Here is a 23,281-nt window from a genome sequence, read left to right on the forward strand (position 1 = left end):
GAGTGAGTGTATATAATTTGTAGCCAAATTTATAAGTATATTATGGGGAAAATCGAAATTTGATTATGGTGTATAAATCTAATTAACTTTTTCATATAAATTATTTCATTCCATACTTTACTTTTTCATATAAATTATTTCATTCCATACTTTACTTTTTCATATAAATTATTTCATTCCATACTTTATACATATAGGGTAACCTTATTACAGTATTTGTAATATTATTTACGCCATCTTATTTACATACAATTTAAAGAAATATGATGTACAAAATGTTCAATTTATTAGATAAATTACAAATTGTATCCATTTTTTCATGCACGAATATACTAAATTACTAATCATAAAAAATGTTATTCCATTCATACAATCATTTTCAACTTATAAATATAGGGTAATTCGATTATAGGATTTCTAATATAGTCACTCCATCTTATTTCGATGCGAAAAATCTGATTTTCAAAACATATTCAATTTATAAGATAAAAATACTAATGGCATACATTTCCATGCTCATTATATCAACACACTAAATTAGTAATCATAAAAAATGTTACTCCATCCGTCCCATAAGAATATACACTTTTAGTTGGACATGAATTTTAATGCGCAATTGATAAGTTAGAGAGATACAAAGAAAAAATAACTAAAGTATAGTTATTGAAGAATAGGTCTCGCCTCAACTGGGAGAAAAGAGTTTCCATAAATTTCATACTTTTATGGGACAGACTAAAAAAGATAGAGTGCATACTCTTGTGGGGAGTGTATTTAATTGATGCAATAGTTACATGGCATCAGAAAAAAAATCATGAATTTTGATCAAACTTTAATATGTCTCACAACTTTGTAAAATCATAAAATTTAACATTTTTCTCAATTTTTCATGATGATGATATCTTCTAATTTCAGATTATTAATAAAGTATATTGTTAATTTGTAGCGCACATGTTTCAAATTGATGAAGTTTCGAGATATTTGTAAGTTGTGTTGAGAAAAGGGAGGAGTATATTTCACAGGCGATCGCGTCCTCGTAGAATTTTTCAGATGTCACATTAGATACATTTTCACCCAAATTAAACCTAAGAGGAAAATTTGTTAATTTTTTTTTACAATCATTTTTAAAAATTGCGGTATAATCTAGAATTTGACCAAAATTCATTATTTTTCTTGCCATATGCCCATCATTTAATTCCTAAACTCATTAGATTCCACTTGAATTCTATTCATTTATAACAATCACATCCTAATTGTTTTGGCTATTACGACGATTTAATTATTTGAGTAATAAGTCAAGATTATGGTTGTCTTTTGTCAATGTCCAATTGTGTTTATTTAGAGCAATTCAACTATGTTAGATGCTAATTAAAATACACATTGTATTTGTTAAAAGGGAACTAACACCACCAATTATTAACATCAATTTTACAGGTATTGAAATTGAATAAAAAAATATGGTTGGAGAATAAAGAAATTTAACAACTTTTGTAGGACAGATAATTAAGATATAAGTAGAGGCACATGAACTCAAGTAACAATCATAAGATTGTACACTTATAGTTATCGACAAGGTCGTTAATTATTCCCTGTGTTTTAAATAAATGTTTTATTTATCTTTATTTCTTAATAACTGTCCGATTTTAAAAACTGAGAGTATAATTACGATATTAGTGTATTTGACTACTTGTTGTAATTAATTGATTAGTTCGCTTGAGAATATATTAGTTATGTGTATACATGTATAAATATTATAATAATTATTAAAATTACAAAAAACATATTTAATTTACTATTTTCTTAATATGTGTGATTTGACAATAAAAAAACAAAGTGAGAATTGATAGGTCGTCAAAAGGTGCCAAGATAAGAAAGGCTCCCACACACATATGTATGTGTGTATATATATTTATAAATTTAGATATATCGAAAAATGACTTTGTTTTTTTCATAATTTTACCCAACACATGCCAAATTATAAACTAATACTAGCTTTATTAAAATTATTTGTTTATCCACAAAATGAAAATATCCCAAAAGACAATGTATTTCACCTAATTAAGTTCGTATAGTATTTAGTTTTTTGATGTGTTAACAGGTAATTACACAAATGTTATTTAGTCAGCACACCCCCTATCACTGGAAATTTAATCATAGGATAAAATTATACAATATATTCATAGTATATTTATAATTTATAAATTCCATAATGAAAACAAATTTGAACTTTCGATATCAATTTTTAGAACAATATACGGCAATGTATTTTCATATTATTATAATATAAATAATACCATGAATAAAGTAGTCTGATTGGGATTCAATTTGCAATTTTGACTAGAAATGTTTTCCCTAATTGGCTGACTTTCTTGGAATTCCCAAACAGTCAAACTTGTCAAAGAAAAAGTTAAAAGAAATTCTTATTTGTTTTTATTAAAAGTAAACTGTCAATTTGTTTAATATACAACATAGGATATGTTATGTAAATACTATCATTACTTGAGTTGAGCTGTCCACTTTATAAGATTCGTCCAACTTTGTGAATGAGTCTCCCATCTGTCACGGCGTCGTTTTATTGATTGATTGCATTATAAAACAGTGGAGTTTAAACTATATTACAAAGTAAAAACAGGACGAACACAAAAAAGAGAAGTAAATGGACATCACACATTACATTAGTAGCATAGTGTAGTCTTATAAAGATAAGATTCAAAATATAGAGGAAAAAAAAGTGTTTTCCACCACTCTACCACCCAATCAGTTTTGTTCCACTCAATCAACTAAAAATTTTAGTGGTTCAAACATATTACCATATGATGTGACATCTAGTAACAGTTGCAAACCATCACATGACAATATGTACGTCAGAACTATTAATTTTTTGCACCCACTAAATCCCTCTTTCATGGCCGCATTTTATGATAGCTTCAAATCAAAGGAAATAGCAAACCAAAAATTCTAAACTGTATCAGTCCCCCGACGTAAAACGTCACGAATTGCATTAAATGCTTATAAGTTATAACCTACTTGAGTACCTTTTACTAAGGCAATATCAAATTATTTTTTTAATTAAAAATATATGCGAATTATTGTATATATATAGTAGGTATGCGAAATAATTGTGGAGTTAAGATGAATTAAAATACATGAATTAATCATTCTATTTGTATAATAAATAATTTTAAAAATCAATAGTTGAACACTACAACGATTATAATCAGGAAGTTTTAACGTGAATATTAATTCTCTTAATTTTTTTTATAAAAATTGATTCTCTTATTTATGCTTAAATTGTTATAATTTTTTAATAATAAGCAATCTTACTGATTTGGTCTTTTCAGCCCATTAAACACCTGGAGTAAATAGACTGAGAGAGTAGTAGTATTAATTAACTTATCCAAGACAATATGCGGCTATAAGCGGGCCCAGACATAAGTACACTATAAATAGTACTATCTCGGTCCCAAATAATACTACGCACTTCCCTTTTGGTTTATCCCAACTAAAATGACAAATTTTTATTTTTCATAATTTTATCTCTCCAATTAATACACTCAACCACTTCTTATCATTTCAACAAAATATTCAACTCTCTTTCTCACTCCATTTAATACCTGCGCCCCATCTTTCTCTTCTCAATTAAACACATTAACCAACAACTTCTAAAACCTCGTGGCGACTAAAAAATGTGTCATCTTAGCTGGGAAGGATGGAGTAGTAGTATTATAAATTTTCGTATAAAAAAAACTAGTACTGTATGAAATAGGTAATATTATTGTGGATGAATGTTTATTCACTATTATCCTCACCTTACACTGCCTGCTAACGGATCATCTTCCAGTTTTTCTTGTTCATCTATGAACTGGCACGCTTGTCCTCTCGCCCGTGGGAGCGAAACCGTTTATCGAAAAATTCATCTGCGATGAGCAGTGGCGGACCTACTAAGGGGCATGGGGCGGGTTGGAACTCCCACTCATTTTCGGTGTTACTATAGTATTAGTATTAGTATTCATGCAACAATTGACAAGTTAATCCATGGCTTAGTTGGTCTATTGGTTGGCCAAGTAACCTGGATGTCCGAAGCCTGGCATGGCGGCGAGAACATGCTTTTATTTTTTTGATTTTCTGAAAGCTACACAGCTAAATACGTTTATTTATTCATTAATTTGTTCATGGAGTATAGAATTTTTGTTCATTTTTTTAATTTGTGTAAAAATTGCTATCGTAACATCACAAAGTAGTATTTATGCAATCTAAGAATAAAATTAATTATTTAGTTACATTAATAAGCATATACTATATATTATATTAGCAAATTTAATTTTAAAGTTATGCTTTTTATTTAAAAATATATTCTTCAATTATTTCGATGTTGACACTATCTTCGTATGTACATTTGCAAATTAATTAACTCACATTATTTGTATTGTTCATGTCGTGATTGTTTGTACCATTATTGATACTAAAAATACACAACAATTGTTAACGTTAGTTTGGACCCCCCAGTATCAAAATCTTGCGTCCGCCACTGGCGATGAACATCGTCGATATACTCATCGGGGTGTGATTCATAATTATTACTCCCTCCGCCCCTTCATTAGCCAGCCACTTTTTTTGCACATAAGATTTAAGAAATTAATATATTTAAGGATTTAAAGTGGAGAGAGAGAAAAAAAATACTCTCTCCGTCCCTGAAAATTTGTCACTTATTTCCTTTTTCGTCCGTCCCTAAAAATTTGTCACATTTCACTTTTACCATTTTTGGTAATGGACCCTACATTCCACTAACTCATTCACACCCACATTTTATTATAAAACTAATATATAAAAGTAGGACCCGCATGCCACCAACTTTTTCAACCCATCTTCTATTACATTTCTTAAAACTCGTGGCAGGTCAAATGGTGACGAATTATTAAGGACGGAGGGAGTAGAAGCACTAAAAAATGCGGTCATTTGTTAGCACCCTCGTTTCCATTTATGCTCACAATTGTTCTCGGAAATATTTAGTAACTTGCGAGCACAGCTCTGTGCTAGCAAATATTTTGGTCGCAAACAACCCCTTTTTTGCTTAGAAAAATGGCTCACTTGTGATGGGATATCCCAAAAGAAAAGTGACTCGCTTATAGTGCGACAAATGAAGTTTTAATTTTTATGTAGTACTCCTTATGTTTGGTAATACATGTTTCATTTTAGCATTTTACTTTGTGTGCCATTGTGTTCGCATTAAACTTTTATTATATACTACTTAGTATATTTGTAAGTTGAAATCATATTTCATTAATTTATTCTATTTATATTTTATTATAAAATCATTAGATAGACGCAAGAATCACTTTCAACCAATATTCCTTCATATTTTTTTAGTTAAAACTCGAGATGCTATAAATAAAACATCTGTTGGCAGACCAAATGAATATATTATGAATTTTGATTTAAAAAATGTGATGCGTAAATTAAATAAAAACAAAGTCTTATTTATTGACTTTTATGAATATCTTTTATATATAGTCAAAGTAGGATGCAATAGATAAAAATGTGTGTAACATAAAAATCCATTTATTGAGTTTCAAGGTATATGAATAAAAAAAATGGAAAAAAATGTATTATGCATAAATGTCTAAGTATAGTAGTAATTGATTAGTTTGGCACAATGAGTGGATTTGGCCAATTTATTATGATTATCTGTGTAATTATGCTTCTATCAACCAACTATTCTTTGAGTTTGAATTCGAATTCTAAGTTTCTATGGATAAAGCTTCATCAAATCATTGTGTCGCCCACTATTAAATCATGCGTTTGCTTTCAAACAAATTACCTTCCAAATTCAATATTTCTAATTGGTGATGCAATTTCCCCTGTTGAACCAAGAATAATATTTATAATATTTCCACATATTTGTGAGCATTATTTTTGTTTAGACAACGTTTTACCCTTATTTGTTTTATTTTATGTATTTAATTCCTAACTCTAAAAATTTCTATTGACGTTATGAATTTTATGCAGTATTTTATGTACTATTAAACTTTTTTTTATATCAAAGTCCTAAAAATTATCTAAATCAATTAAATATATACTTTGAAATAAAAATTTAAAATTATAGCCTCTATTGATATTTTTTTTTCTGCGTCGGCCCTTGTTACCTAAACATATAGGTATACCGCACACTACATGCATAATAGAATACCTAGCAAAAAACAACAATATCAACCCAGATCTCAAACTTTGGCTATCATTATATGGTGAAGAGCTAAAAATAATTCTCAGTTACACAATAAGAAGTGTTAACATAAATATATTCAATGCTAAACGGGCCAAAAACAAAAATATAAAAAATGCTAAACGGGCCAAAAATCAGCTTCAAAATATAGAATTTGGGCTGCAAAATCTGTACCCACATCACTCACCCCAGCCCAAATACAATAATTATAGTCAGTCCAATCATTATAGAATTTTATTTTATTATTTTAATTTTGACATCTTAAATTACATCAAATAACCTATTATAAACAAACACTACTTCTTCTATCTTTTCTCGCTCTTATTTATTCTCATCTCTCTCTTTCTCTTACTGATCAATTGCACATTAAAATCCGTATTATTTATAAATTTTATCTATTTTTCAGAAGGCGGGAGTGTATTATTTGAGGTTTATTGAGGTAATAGAAAAATGAGTGTGCCTATTTTTCAAACAAATTAATGCAGAACCTGCCACTGCATAATCATAAATATATTCATCTACGTGTTATTCAAAATAATTTTTAAATTATTTAAATTAATTTTATTTTCGTTACATTACATTGCATATGGCCCAAATTGGCTTCAAATGAAATAATAAATATTGGGCTGTTACAGTCAATATTAAATAGACCTTCTCTAATTAGCCAATAAAATTGTGGCAAAGTATGTGTTAAAAAATGTAGTACTGTAATACAAACACATGTAGTTTGATTTTACAAGTTCCAAATGAGACTATGCTTTCAAGCCAATTATTATTCTTATTAAAGTTACGGCTGCAAATTTTATTAACTATGTTGGTTTTTTTTTTTCACTGCAAATTAGATAGGGCATTTAGATTTTAGACAATTAGTTACTATGCCTTTTGATTTGATGCTTCAGGACCGAGCTTTATGAAATAATCTATATCCATTTATGAAAATCTTTTTTTCTCCTTGCTCACTCATTTTACATGTGATTTGAGACTTTGTTATATCGAAAAAAAAACATCAACCAAACGGTGAAAAACTTTTATTTATAATATAAAGCGTTTCTTACAATCACAAAGACAATAAGTAAAACTTTGCATAAAACACAAACAATACACAAGATGTTATAAAATAACATAGTACTTATTCAATTCACGTGCTCGGCCACACAATCTCATGATCATGAGTGATCACATAAATCGTGTATTCAAGAACAATATAACTCGCCGGAAGATCCATCGAATAAGTACTCGTGACGGCATATCCCCTCGCGAAACGGAAGGCGCCGGTGCCCCCGATCACAGGCACCTCCCTGGACGGGGCGAGCAGCGGGTTCCGGCCAGCAATGCTGACCGTGCTCCCGTTGTACTGCCCCGAGGTGATGTAGAAGTTCATGTTGAGCGCGACGGCCAGGTTTTGGAGGTCGGCCGAGGCGGCCGTGCCCTGCGCCCGGGCGACCTGGCCCGAGTTGATGTCCGGGTCGGCCGTGACGCGGTCGTCGAAGACCATGACCTGGCCGAAGACCGTGGAGGAGGTGTCGGTGATGGAGGCGTTCGCGACCTTGAACAGCGTGGCGTTGGGGCCCGCGCCCGGGTCGTGGACGTAGAAGTGGAATTTTGTTAGGTTTTTGTTGCCTCTGGTGAGGGTTTCGACCCACGCGGCGGATGCGGAGGGGAGGAGGAGGAGGAGGGAGGTGGTGGCTAGCAACATTAGGGCTATTGTGAGATTCTTCATCTTGGGAGAGGTGTTGGATAAGGGTGATTGTGTGTGTGTATTTATATAAGGATTGTGTTTAGGAATTTAGGGTTGTGTTAGGAATAATTATTTGTGACATGTCAACACAAATTTGTATTGACATATTCATATTATTGTATTGACATATTTAATATAATATTTTGATTAGTGAACAAGTAGTAATTTAGGGTTTTGTTAAGAATAATTATTGTGATAGATTGATTTTGTAGTCGGTAGATCCAATTTGAATCCACTTGTGACAAGTTGGAAGTTGGAGTACATTGTAAGTACATCATTAGTTATAGGTCCGTGATTAAAATGTGAAGATAAATTTGTGTTGATATGCTCAAGTTAATCACTGTGTTGATGTTTTTAATATAACCTGTTGAATAGTTAGTAAGTAGCACATTAAGATAGTTAGTACACTAACGTAATTCAGTAAGGACATCATTAGTTTTATATCCATATGGAGGCAAGCAAATACAAAAATTATTTGTTCAACCATTTAAATTATAAACTTAGATCAAATTCTGGTTAATTTTATAAATATTGGAAATAAAATATTAAATCTGGAAATTTAATTTTACTCAATTGTCGCTCTGTTGAATATCGGGTGAAAGTGGTGGTGATCTAGCGATTGAAATTTTGATGTGGATAAAATGCCAGGTAAACAAAATAACGTAGTTTGATGATGATTAAAACGATGTTGTTTTATTGAAATTAGGAATTTTTTTTGCTTATTTAGTCATTTTAGTATTATTAATGAAAACGACGATGTTTGCTACATGTATGTGTCACCTCATAAAAACTAATGCACATTACTGCATTATCGTTGAAACAATTGTAATAATTGAAACATCGTAGTTTAAAATTCTATTTTCAAACTTTATGCAACCAATAAACTTGCTCAAATTTTATTTTAAATCACGTTATGCTTATATATTTATATATATATATATATATATATATATATTTTAAAAATAACTCGATACCACGTTATAGATTTGACTTTTTATTATAATATATAAATCTATAAAATACAACTTGGAAAATAATTTTAAAAAGTCAATGTTGATCAGATTAAACAATATGGAATATCCGTAAATTAATTTTGACTTAATGTTTGAGCTCATTGATCATAGCTGTATATTCTTAGAAACTATTCTTATAAGAAGGAGAAGATTGCACGTCGGATTTTTTTGGTAGTATTTTTTATCCAATGGGCATTTTTGTACTTTCACAAAAGAGAAGTCTCTTAACTATGCAACAATATTAAATGCATCCCCATTCTTCAAAAAATATCTCCATATGATTCTAACCTTTGATGTAATATTGTGGAAGAACTTTTTCATTATTTCATGTCATTTTTGTCCTTGTGGTATAGTATTTTTTTTATTTAATGTGTATATTCTTATTTTTGCAATCATTATTCTCTCTCCCCTTACTTATCCTCAAACACTATCATTAAATTTATGCAATTAAAATGTTCTCACCGTTCGAAGTTCCATTAATCGTTGGACTTTCGTATCACATTAATCAAATACTCCATTAATAATCATTTTATATCAATTATTCTTATGGATAGGCTTAAAGTCCAAAATGATCAAAGGATCATCACATTTATTACTCCAATATTAGTATATACAAAAAACGGCCCAATAGCAACCTACCTCAATGAATACAGCCCTTTAACAAAATGGCCCAATACAAGGAAAAGGAGGCCCAAATAACAAAATCAGCATAGCCCAATTCGAACACAGCCCATTAGGGGCATGAGCCGGCCGCGAGACCCTCCAATATCACCGGTCGCCGGAAAATTGTGAAAGAAAATTGAAAGCTTTGATTTCGATCCTTTTTCTACATAAACACTTCAATGTTAAACAATAAGTCTTCCTTGAAGTTAATTAGTGTTCACAAAGGCAATCAATTAGTGCCTCCGACCACGGGCATCTCCCTCACCGGCTCTGTGGACGGGAGGCGGCCGGTCATGCCAAACGTGCTCCCGTTTAACTCTCCCGCCGTTATGTAAAAGTTCGTGTTCAGGGCAATGGCCGTGGCGTGTAGGTCGGAGTTGGCGGCCGTGCCCTGAACACTGGCGACTTGCTCGGAGCTGATGTCTGACGCGGTCGTCGAAGACTTCGAGGCGCCCGAAGCTGGCGAGGGAGGTGGAGGTGACGGAGGAGTTCGCGACGACGTACACGGTTTTGTTGGGGCCGGCTTCTTGGTTGTGGACGTAGAAATGGAACTTTGTGATTTTTTTGTTGCCTTTGGTGAGGGTTTGGACCCAAGGGCTCGGTGGCGATGGCGGTGGCGGTGGCAAGGAGGTAGGAGGAGATAATCAACATAAAACCTATTGTAAAATTCGTCATCTTGGAAGATCCAAGTGAGAGAGTTGGAGGTGTTTGAGTTAGGGTGATTGTGTATATGTATATATAAAAGGATTATATATACTAGTAATAAATTTAGGGTTTTACATAGATTTTGATAGATTCTTGCAAAAAGGTTGAAAATCCATCTAGGTCCGATAGTACTGTGAGGGATGTTCAATCGGGATGTAACCCATTATCCCACCAGAAGGACACCTCCCAAGGCCTCACACTTGTGTCTAAGATATGTTGCAACTACACAGCAGTAGTGGGAATCGATTCTTGGACATTCTTGCAATTCTGCCCCTCAGGAATCAACTGCCTGCCCATGTGGGCGAACGATTTTAAAGTAATTTTTTTCAAATTACTTTTCTTCACATTTTTTTAAAACTTGTGCCGAATCATACTTGGACAATATTTTATAGACGAAGGAAATACAAAAAATTATGTATAATAGTAGGATCTTTGTTCCACTATTTTTTTCCTCACTTTTATTAACAAAATCAAACAATTAATTTCTTAAAATTTACACAGGACAATTAAAACCCTTTATATTCACAACCGAATTAGTCTATTTATATAATATAAGTTTCTCACTCTAATGAGGGTGTCTAATTCTCAATTAACAATATTTCAACCACTATTTTGTCCCTTTATTATTTTACTACTTCTATTTTTTTCATTAAAACCCATTATATTCACTACGAAAACTATTTATTGTTGAGTGAGGGTATATGGCTTCTCAATAGATACGGAAGATTAAGACTAAGTTTGGATGGGCCATTTCCATTTTCATATTAACACTAAATCTTCTTTATACAACATATAAATTATCGTAACTCAATTGTTATGTGACAGTTTGTAGAAGTATATACATTTGATCCATGTTAATTGAGTCATTTTTCAATTTTAAAAAATTCTAAAATAATTGAGTTATTTCTCTATTTTGCAAAAAGTTATTCCTTCTCTTACTTTATTCTCTAAGTATTAGTACTACTTTATTCATCATTCACTTACACACTATTCTTAATCTCCGTGCCGAAAAGAAGTGTCTGCATTAACAAGGAACGAAGGGAGTATGAAATTAGTATCTTCATTATGATGAAAGCTTTAATTAGAGAAAAGGTCCAAAAAAATAAGTATCCTAATCAAGGTAAAACTTGATTAGCCTTTTGGTGTTAATATGAAAAAGGCTAAACATAATCTTGAAAGCGTGTGATTCTCATGTTGTATAAAGAAGATAGAGCCTTTTGGGAAGCCATATACGTCCCTCACTCAATAATAAATAGTTTTCGTAGTGAATATAACGGGTTTTAATATGAAAAAGGTTAAACTAAATCTTTCATCAGAAAAAGGAAACTAAATACCAAAAGGCTAAACTAAACCTTTCCTTTTTCATATTAACACCAAAAGGTAAGAATCCCACACATGAGAATCACACGCTTTCTAGTTTATGGTCTTTTTTTTGACCAATTGAGTTGAGATACAAATTTAGTCCCTTAATATTTTAATAATATCAAACACGACCTTTATTTTTTAAAAATATTTCCGTACTGTTTTGACCTTTGATATAATATCCTTTTTCATTGTTTCATAACTTTTTTCTCTTCTGATAACATGTGGTACAATTCTATATTTTTGCAAATATTGTTTTATCTCCTATTACTTCATCTTCAAACACAAATATTAATCTTACAAAAAGAAAAACTATGATCAAGTCCGCTAATTTTTTTGGTACTACTCCCTCCGTCCCCAATTAGGAGTCACTTTTTGACCGAGCACGGGTTTTAAGGAAGTGTTTGAATGTGTGGTGTAATAAATGGAGTTAAGTAGTGAAATGTGGGACCTCTTTGACTTCTAGGGTATTTTTGATGTCCAATTATAGTAAGTAGGAAGAGTGACTCTTAATCGGGGACGGGCCGAAATGGAAAAGCGTGACTCTTAATGGGGACGGAGGGAGTATTTTTTATCCAATGGGCATTTATATCTTTTGCAAAAGAGAAGTCACTTAACTACGCACCAATATTAAATGCACCTTTATTCTTTAAAAATATCTTAATACGGTTCTAACCTTTGATGTAATATTGCTTAAAGAACTTTTTCATTATTTCATGACATTTTTATCCATTTTTTTTATATTTAATGTGTATTTTTATACTTTTGCCATCATTATTCTCACTCCCCCCTTACTTATCTTCTAACACTATTACTAATCCGACAAAAAAATCACGATTAAGTGCACTAGTTGATTATTATTTTACATTTATTAAATTCATGCAATTAAATGTTCTCACCGCCACGTTCGCAAGCTCCGGGTGGCTACCGGCCTTACCCGGTCGACGACCAAGATGCCCCCGATGGACAATACGGGTGAGCACCCGAACCACCCCTACCTAGAGCGGGAGGGAGCGGCGGCTCTCAAACTCCTACTCTTCCTACTCGTGGTGTCCGCACCCCGTACACTCTGGGGAAGATGGAGCAATTATTCAAAGCGTTTTTGTCTATCTCCGAAGATCCAGAGATTGACACGAACCAATCCGGAGACCATTTTTGGTGGCGCATCTGTCGCCGGTACAATGAAAACCGACCGGCTGGAACAATCGAGCGCAACGAGAGTATGGTGCGCAATGCCATATACAGAGCAAACGAAGAAATCCAAAAGTTCCAAGGGTATTACCTCCAAGAAGAGCGGTCGGCGGGGAGCGGCCGAAGCGAGGTCGACATCATCAGTGCCGCGTTGGCGACGTACCAATCCCAACACTACAAACCGTTCAAGTACCTCAATGTTTGGCAAGAGGTGCGTGGGCATCCGAAGTATAGGGGAGGCGTAGCATCCTCCTCTAGCTCCTCCGGCAAACGGTCGAGGTCAGTATCCCTATCCGACGTCGGCTCCGATGAGGTGTCCAACCAGTTCGCCGGAGCTAACTTGGGTAGCCCCGACGCCGGCCCGAGTAGTTCCCAACGCCGGCCGCAAGGAAGGAAGAAGTCGACGGCCAACCGTCGTCGCACCGCGACTCCATCCGCCACCGCTCCCGCTCCCTTTGTGCCACCTCAACCCCCCACCAACTCGTTGTGGGGGTTTTGGCCCAACTCAATTTGGCCGATAGGACAAATATGACCCCCGAGCAACTTCGATCGCATGTGGCTATGATACGGGGTCTCCAAAGAACATTGGGGGTAGAGCCGGATGAATAGTCTTCCACGGGGGTATTTTAGCCTTTAATTATGTAATTTTTAATTTTTAGGATTTTAATTATGTATTTAATTTTTAGAATTTTAATTATGTAATTTTTAATTTTTTTAATTTGTAATATGTTTCCGGGTATTTTTAATGCATTTTAATTTTATGGAATTGTATTTATTTAAATTGAATAATAGAATGGTGGGACCTTGTGCTTGTCCTTGCGGAAGAGGACAGATGTGAGTGTTGTGCTCTTGCCTAAGAGCATGGAGTAAAAAAGTAATAAAAGTGGGTCCCGGCCCACATCCGTGCTCGTTGGCAAGAGCACGGATGGGGATGCTCTAATATTAAATTATTTTGCAAGAGAAAATAATTAGTGATTTGAACGACAGATGCGATTCATTTTCCCATTCCGTAATTTTATAATTCTATCGTATTTAATCTAATTTGCAATAATTATATTTGGCAGTAAATTTTGCATTAACAAGAATAATGGAGAAAATTTTCGTAAGAATTGTGTAACTACCCAGTTTTGGGAAAATTTAATGTTGAGCAGGCAAAAAATTAAAGCCATGAAATAACATTTTGTATTAGTCATATATCAAGTTTGAAATTTTTTGTACCAACATTAAATAGAAGCTTTTAATATGAATTATGTAATTATACCGCTAATACATCTCGAATACAAATGATAACAAAAATAGTAGTAAATTTATGTAAATTTGCTCACGTGGTCAATAATAACTCATGCAGACAATAAGTCCCTAATTTTATTATAACTTCGACCTCACGCTTCGGTCCACACTTTCTCATCCGACGATGAAGTGATCACATAAATCGTATACTCCAGAACGCCATAACTCTCCGCCACGTCAAACAAATAAGTACTAGTAATGGCATATCCCGGGGCGAGGCGGAATGCCCCGGTGCCTCCGATCACCGGCAGCTCCATCAGCGGATTCCGGCCGCCAATGCTGACCGTGCTCCCATTGAACTCCCCCCGACGTGATGTAAAAGTTGACGTTCATGGCGACGGCCATGTCCCGGAGGTCGGCCGACGTGGTGGTGCCCTGCGCCCGGGCGACTTGATGTCCCGGAGGTCGAACACGTTCATGTTGCCGAAGGCAGTGGGAGAGGCGGAGGTGATGGAGTCGCTAGCGACGTCGTACAAGGTGGCGCCGGCGGGGAGGAGGAGGAGGTGGGAGATTATGAGCATAAGGCACATTGTTAGATTCTTCATCTTGGGATATTTGGAGGGATTAGAGGTGTTGAATAAGGGTGGATATTTACGTGCTTATACAGAGGGATTATCTTAGAAGTTTAAGGTTGTAGTACAACAGAATATCTTCCGAATTAATCGTATAACTTTTTGATACGATTATATCTTCCGAAATATCTCCCATATGTCTATTATTATATTACTATATATATTCCGTATCTTTATTATCTTGTTCAATAAGTTAGGTTATTAGGGAGTATTATAAATAGGAGCCTTTGTTATCTTTTGAATCAATCATTGAAGAATACAATTATCTTTTATCGTGTTTTACTTTTCTGTAATTTACTTTTCTCGGTCTTTGTTTATTGGTTGCTCGACGGAATTCCTTCCGCGAACGGACCTCTCTTATCCGGCGATTTCTCGTCATTATTCTCCGATACGAGTTTACTCGTATCACTTTTGTTAATTACATGTCGCAATTGTCTCAAGAGAAAGTCTAGATCTCGAATGCCTGAATCACGGTTTGGGAGTTGCGGCTTCCATGTCTTGCTGAATACTGAACTGAAGTTGGAAATCTAGCTAAATCCACGAAATTCAGATGTCAATATTGAAATTAAGAAAATAAGATCCAAAATTGATTAAATAATAAATAATGAAATAAAAGAACGTCGTTTCAAGTCCACCCAGTTTACATCGTTTCGAAGAACCACCGATTTGGCCATATTGGAAAATCCACACTTCTTTGTAAAACTAATTTCACCAAATAGTCTCATGGTGACTATTGTGATTTGTTTCAAAATTATAGTTTACTTCACAGGAATTGAATGTTATTTAGATTTTAGATATCAACCAAAAATTATTATTTAAATGATAGTACTATTTTTAATAGGATAAAGTAACATGACCTTATTCTGGACACAAAAAATCATATATCAATTGAATGTATTCGGATGAACATATTTTTTCGTATTACATATTCACTTTCAATTCATATATCACATTGTAAATCTGACTTTTCATGGTGATTGAACATTATAAATATTAGAAATGGACCACTCACCCCTTAAAAGGGCTTATAAGGGGAGGGTTATCCACACTTATATAGAGGAACTAGGATCTCACTAAGTTGAAAAAATTAAGGGGCTTATAAGGGAAGTTGAAAAAATTCTTTATCGACTTGGGCTCGCTGTGATACCATATTAGAAATGAGCCACTCAATCCTTAAAAGGCTTTATAAAGAGGAAGGTTATCCACACTTATATAGAGGAGCTAGGATCGTCACCAAGTCAATGTGGGACAAGAATTAAAAGTTGTAATAATTAAAATAAAATACTACTTGGAAAATGATTTAAAAACTAATAAATATGCACTAGTTAAATAGAGTGCGCAACATTCAAAGGCTAAAGAATCGTCAATGTTGTTCGGATTAAGGAATATTTAATATTCGTATATTAAATATGACCTTTTTTCTCACCGTTCTAAGTTTTTATTTATTATTGGACTTTCATTAGTACATTAACCAAATATTAATAATCATTTTCTCTCAATTATTCTATCAAATGACCATCTCACATCTACTACGGCCCAGTAGCAACCTTCCTAGACCAAAATCTTTTCAATGAATGCAGCCCTTTAACAAGACGGCCCAATGAAAGCAAAAGGAGGCCCAAGTAACTAATGCTCAAACTCGAACACAGCCCATTAACGACATGAGCTCACCGTTTGCCGCCAAAATTGTGAAAGAAAATCGAAACCAAAGCTTTCAATAAACAGTGCCAAAAAACGCAAAATTTTAAGGGAATTTTCAAATTTTTTGTTTCGAAATCACAATTGGAATAAAATCTGGGAAAGATGAATAAAAAAGAACCTACCCCAAAATCGAAACGAGATTTGGAGCAAAATGTAGCGATTCAATGAGGATTTTCGTCGAACAGTTGGAAGGCATACAGTCGAGAAACATATTTTGACAAATAAGCCTAAAATTCCCTTCGTCGTTTCCTCAAGAAATCGGAGTAAACAACCGTATAAGTTTCCAAATCTTGAAACTCATGAAGTTTCGAACTATTTGGTTAACCCAAAATTAGCGAAAAATTGAAAACAACATTTAATCAGGAGTATAAGATGTTGCTTGGACATTTTATCCAACACCGTACACGAAACCGAAAACCCAAAACAAAAACTTTGGACACTTACTTCAAAAACTGAAGCTTATGAATATGAATAATCAAACGAAGGAGATAGATGAACAATTTAATAGGCATTCAGTCATATGAACAAACACGTTGTGTGCATGGAATTCATGCACTGAAACAAGGCGTGAATTCTAACATTTTCTACGTATCACTTAAGGCGGAAATGGGGAACAACAAAACATGTCCTATACTCAATATTTTCTACGTACGCTTAAGTTCTATCCCCCATTATTTGTCCTTAAATCGTCACGTGTTTTAAGAAATATAAAAAAAAGTCGGTTAAAGATTTTAGTAAAAATGGGAGTATATTAGTATTATTATACGAGATTGATACACAAGCAAATAACGAAGCCAAATAAATCTGAAATAGTGTTGATCACCATTTAGGTGATACTTATAGAAATATGATTTATATTCAATGTATTTATACATTCATTTTGACATTATTAGAAATGAACCACTTACCCTTTAAAAAGCCTTATAAGGGGAGGGTTATCAACACTTATATAGAGGATCTAGGATCATCACCCGGTCGACGTTGGGATAAGATTTAATAGTTTTAATAGACACAATAACCGATAAATAACAAGTCCCTAACTATATTATAACTTCCGATTTTTCCTCCAACATCGTAGAAATGGCGAAACCCTTTTATTTATCATACAAAGAGGTCCAAGATAACAATACCAATATTATTAATAATAATAATAATAATAATAATAATAATAATAATAAAATTATACACAACATATATTTACGAGAGATCACATAAACCGTATACTCGAGAACAGAATAACGCGCCGCCTTATCATAAAAATAAATTCTAATAACGGCATATCCACGCGCGAGCCGAAAGGCGCCGGTGCCACCGAGCACCGGGAGCTCCCTCGAGGGCGCCAGCAGCGGGTTTCGGCCGGCAATTGTCAACGTGCTCCCGTTGTGCTCTCCCGACGTTATATAAAAGTTTGCGGTCATGGCAATGGCCCCGGATTGGAGGTCGGCGTAGGCGGACGTGCCCTGCGCCCGAGCGACTTGCTCGGATTCAATGTGTGGCTCGGCCGTGACACGGTCGTCGAAGACGTTGACCTGGCCGAAGCTGGTGGGGGAAGTGGAGGTGATGGAGGCGGTCGCGACGCGGTACACAGTGTTGTTGGTTGTGGACGTAGAAATGGAGCTTTGTGATGTTTTTGTTGCCTTTGGTGAGGGTTTGGACCCACGGTGCCGGGGCGGCGAGGAGGAGGTGGGAGATTGTCAACATAAGACATGTTAGGTTCTTCACCGTTAGAAGATTGGAGTGAGAGAGATGGAGGTGTTGAGTAAGGGTTATTATGTAAGTATATATAAGGAGTATATAAGGATGTAATCAAATACAAACTCTAAATATTGTACAAACTTCAAACCATGATTTGGACCGTTAGAAAATATCAATAGATGACAAAATAACATCAACAGAAAATATCAACACAGTGTCAACAGGTGACGTCGTGTTGACGTTGTGTTGAAGAGTTTGTAGTTTGTACGAGTTTGCATTATAGGAAAGGATTGCGGCTATAGAAAAACTATTAAAATTCTCAACAAGGTTACGAGAAAGCAAAATGAAATGAAAAGGGAAAAAGAGGGCTTTGTGTGAATCACTGAATTGTGATAGGTTGTGTGTCCACATTCGTGTGCTGTCTCTTTTATAGCATGATTTTATGTACAGCTTTCTTTTATTGTTTTTTAATAGGGAAATAATTTACCCTATGTTTACATTTGGAAAGATGTAACGTTGTCACCTCCTTAAATATTTATGGATGTGTTTGTAGGGTTGTATTGATACTCATATGATAAATACTGTTTGAAAACAAAACACTTATTACTTCATTGGATCTTGTGATATAACAATTAGATTATGTCATGTGTCATCTAATAATGTAGATTATTAATATGATAATTGAACTTAGCTAATAATATTTTTGTAAAATGTAGCATTATAAGTCTAATAATGTAGATTATCAGTCTAAAGTGTACTTGCTTGGTTGATAATATAGCATCTTATTCTAATAATGTAGCTTATCACAATCATTCAATCTAAGGATCCAAGAACTGTGATTTGTGCTGTGTTTTATGCTAAGGAGATGTGAGGACCCTAATACACCTCTTTGTGTATATATATAGAGAGGGGGGGGGGGATTATATTAGAAATTTAGGGTTTTAACCGAGAATAATGATTGTGATAGATTGATTTTGAAGTAGTCCAAAACAATTAAGTTTCCTAATCAAGAGAAATCTTGCTAGGGTAGAGACTAGAGTATATATTAGTATGTTATACTACTAAAATGAAAAGGATTAAGAGAATAGTAAAGTAAGACAACGTTATTAATAATTACTCCCTCCGTCCCGCTTTAACAGTCCCGGTTGAGTCGGGCACATGTTTTAAGGGGTATTAAAGTGTGTAATAAATAAATGATGTAGGAGAGGTTGGGTTCCACTTTCAAACAACTTTTTTACTTTTTTGCTTTTAAGTGTGTAATAAATAAATGATTTAGTGGAGCTTGGGTCCCACTTAAAATGATGTAATAAATAAATTGATGTAGTGGACATCAATTTTTATGCACCGAGTTCAACCGGGACTCCTAAAGCGGGACACCCGAAATTGATCAACCGGGACTGCTAAAGCGGGACGGAGGGATTAATATTCAGTGTGGATGAAATATTCCGAAAATGAACGATTAACTATATCATTTTGAATCCTAAACGATCGCCACATGCCAATTTGTAATTTGTATTTTTGCATGAAGTTCCTGTGCACCCATGGTAGTGTGATATGGGCCTTTCTTCGCCAGGCCCACACATCGTAGACGCACGAAGCCCACACATGGAAACACTATGTCAAATAAGTACTAATACTCTTTGTTTCTTTAGACCATGTTTATCGGTCAATTGAGGTCGACGTCCATGTCATTACCCAATTTTTTAAAAAAAATTGAAATGGAAGGTTCCCTCTCTCTTCAACCTCGGTCTCTCTCTTTCCTAAAACAGACCCAAAGGTCCCTCTTCTCATTTAACTAGTAGCCAATGAGATTGTGCCAAATAGCACAATTTTATTGGCTGATATTATTATTTTTAATAATTAATATATCTTTAATATATTATATTATAAAATTATAAAATTTATACCAAAATTCATAATTTTTCTTCCTCTATAAATAGAGACCACATTTGCTATAGTTTTACACACACAAAAAATATCATCTTTTCTCCTCCTATAATCCTTATTGTTTAGTAGAATTTCATATTTTCTAGTTTCCCTTGTTGCTAGCTATGGAGGATGATGAGAATAATATATTCTCCGATTCCCAAAACTTCAACCCTTCCCAAAATGTTAACCATTCTCAAGATTATTTCCCTAGCTTTGATGATTTTCCGAATTCTGAGCAATTTCAAAGTTTATTTCAAAATCAACATTCAAGCCAAGCCATATCACAAACCAAGAGTGCTGTAAATACCCCACATGGTTGGAGTGAGCAAGAAGACATGGCATTAATGTCTGCTTGGTGTTTCCACATTTGTAATTTCGTATTTCCACATTTGTAATTTATGTTTTCTATTTGTTTGTTTTTATAATTTGTAGTTTGTCCTTTATTACGTTTTTCGATAAATTTACAATAATAAGTATTTCATGTAATAATAATAGTATTAAAAAATAATATAAAAATAAATATATAATAGTGTGGTTGGGTGTCATTGATAAACCATGAAAATATGTGTGGTTGGGTTGGGTGAATATTAATGATGTGGAAGATGATGTGGAGGAGATAGAAATGAATTAAATATTGAAAAAGTGAATGGTTGGGTTGGGTTAGGGGTTGCTGATAAACATGGTCTTAGGATGTAATGAAAAACAAACCCCTAATTATTTCTCCAACACTATCTTTCAAAATCGTTGTTCTCCTCCTTCGCGTCTTCTCGTAGAATTGTTTCGCAGATGCTCTTTGGGTTAAATCTCAATTGGCGCTTTCACCTCGAACTCATACCGAATTCTTCGGTACACTAACTTTTTTCATCAATTATGACGGACGAATGGAGTATTACTCATGAAACCGTAGAATGAAAGTTACTACCTCCGTCCGTGAAATGTTGTCTAATTTTGCTATTTCGGTCCATCCGTGAAACGTTATCCACTTTGCTTTTTTTTTTTTTTTTTTTTTTCATTTTTGGTAAATGGATCTGACTTTACAGTAACTCATTACACTCAATTGATAACAAGTCTCTAACTTTATTAAACATTCGATTTCTCCCTTTACATCATCCAAATGGGAAAAAAACAATTTATTTATTTTACAAAGGTCATAACTATAATAATAATAAAATTTTGCATTCAAAAGCCCGTCCACACTATCTCGTGAGAGGGAGTGATGACATAAATCGTATAATTGAAAACAGAATTACCCGTCGCAAAATCAAACGTATAAGAAGTACTAAGGGCATATCCACGAGCAAAGCGGAAGGCGCCGGTGCCTCCGATCACCGGCATCTCCCGCAACGGCTCTGTCAAGGCAAGGCGCACGGACACGCACAGCGTGCTCTTGTTGAACTCCCCGGCCGTTATGTAAAAGTTCACATTCATGGCAATGGCCGCGGTGTGGAAGTCGGAGTAGGCTATCAAGCCCTGGACACGAGCCACAGGCTCGGAGTGGATGTCTGGCTCGGCCGTGACGAGGTCGTCCAAGACTTTGACTATGCCGAAGTTGGTGGGGAGGGTGGGGGTGATGGAGGAGGCCGCGACTTGGTACACGGTTTTGTTGGGGCCGGCTTGTTGGTTGTGGACGTAGAAATGGAACTTTGTGATTTTTTTGTTGCCTTTGGTGAGGGTTTGGACCCACGGGCCTGGGGCGGCGGTGGCGGCGAGGAGGCTGGAGATTATTACCATAAGAGCTGTTGTTAGATTCTTCATCTTGGAAGATTGAAGGGAGAGAGTTGAAGGTGTTGAGTGAGGGGTGATTATGTATGTATATATATAGAAGGATTATATTACTAGAAGAAATTTAGATCACAAATATTTTAAAATTAATATTCCCTCCATCCCTCTCTAAATGCAACATTTTTAGCACGAGATTTTATGTAATGTTGTGTTGTGAGCTGAGCGGAGAGAAAGAAAATGGTTCAGGGACAGAGGGGATAATGCGTAGTATAGATTTTTATTACACTGATCTTTTTCTTATTTTTTTGGATAACGTCAAACAATGTTTAAGAATCTGCACCGAATAATTAATGGGAGTATAGGGACTAGGGATTACCTTATAGTAAATGTAACGGCACATCGATGCGCTTTGATATTTCATGAATAGTCAAATGTTCATCCAAATGTATAAGAGCATCTCCAAGGGGAGAAAGGTATATACAAAAGGTATATTATGTATTTACCTTCTTAAAAAGTGAAATATACCATTTTATAAAGTAACACAATCCAAAGGAAAAGAGGTATATAGAAAAGTAAATTATTTTTAAAAAATAAAATAATAGTACAAAATGTATTAAAAAAACATAAAGGGTAATACATTCTCAAATACCTTTCCCCTTGAGGAAGGATTTTTCATGAAAAGAAGGCAAATATGACAGTTATAAAATTTTACCTTTCCATTGATGGGGAAGTAAAGATACCTCTTCAAAATGAGAAAATGTATAATACCTTCTCATATACCTCTCTCCTTGGAGAATAATTTTTTATGAAAAAAAAGGTAAATATGGTAGTTATATTAATTTACCTCTCCATTTACCTCTCCCCTTGGAGATGCTCTAACACTCTGACTGATACATAGAGTTATGACACCCATCTTGATCTAAGAGCATCCACAATGGGGCGCCCTATAGGATGCCCTATGATCCGCCACATCATCATTCTATCCTTCTACCCTTCCACATGCAGTGAGACGCCCTAAAGTCCGCCCTATAGTTTTAACTACTGTTTTGTTAATTAATTTTATGTTTTCAAATATGTCATGCAAAATATTTAAAAAAAGCACCACGATTTAAAGGCAAATCCTACATTACTTAATTAAAAAAAGGTTACAAGAGTGGAGATAAAAAACAAGTTCACTACATATAATAAAAAGAGCATACTCTGCATCATTCTCAGCTTGCGGTGTAGATCATCGATCATCCACTTGAGGTATTCGGCTTCGCCCGGGTCCTCGCACTGCCTGAGGGCGTGGTGCGTGTCCAACAACGTCCTCCGGTTGGAGGCCGCCACCAACTCCGCGTAGGCATGTCCCACAGCCGAAGTCGGGGCCAGGGTCGGGGTCGCGATCGGGATCAGGGTAGGGGCCGGGGCCTGTGAGGATGTCGCCTTCGACTTGCCCTTGTTCTTGGGAGCCTGCTGCCCATGGGACGCCGGGAGGACATCA

The 23,281-nt window shown here is 34.7% G+C and overlaps 1 protein-coding gene across 1 annotated transcript; it reads right to left on the minus strand.

Annotated features, from left to right (window-relative positions):
• Window positions 1–7,355: 7,355 nt before the first annotated feature.
• On the minus strand, window positions 7,356–7,937 carry LOC121762196 (dirigent protein 1-like). Its single transcript, XM_042158004.1, has one exon. It carries the CDS (start codon window positions 7,935–7,937, stop codon window positions 7,356–7,358), a length of 582 nt encoding a protein of 193 aa, XP_042013938.1.
• Window positions 7,938–23,281: the final 15,344 nt, after the last annotated feature.

Source organism: Salvia splendens, chromosome 13, assembly GCF_004379255.2.
Source record: "Salvia splendens isolate huo1 chromosome 13, SspV2, whole genome shotgun sequence".
Taxonomy (NCBI): Eukaryota; Viridiplantae; Streptophyta; class Magnoliopsida; order Lamiales; family Lamiaceae; genus Salvia; species Salvia splendens.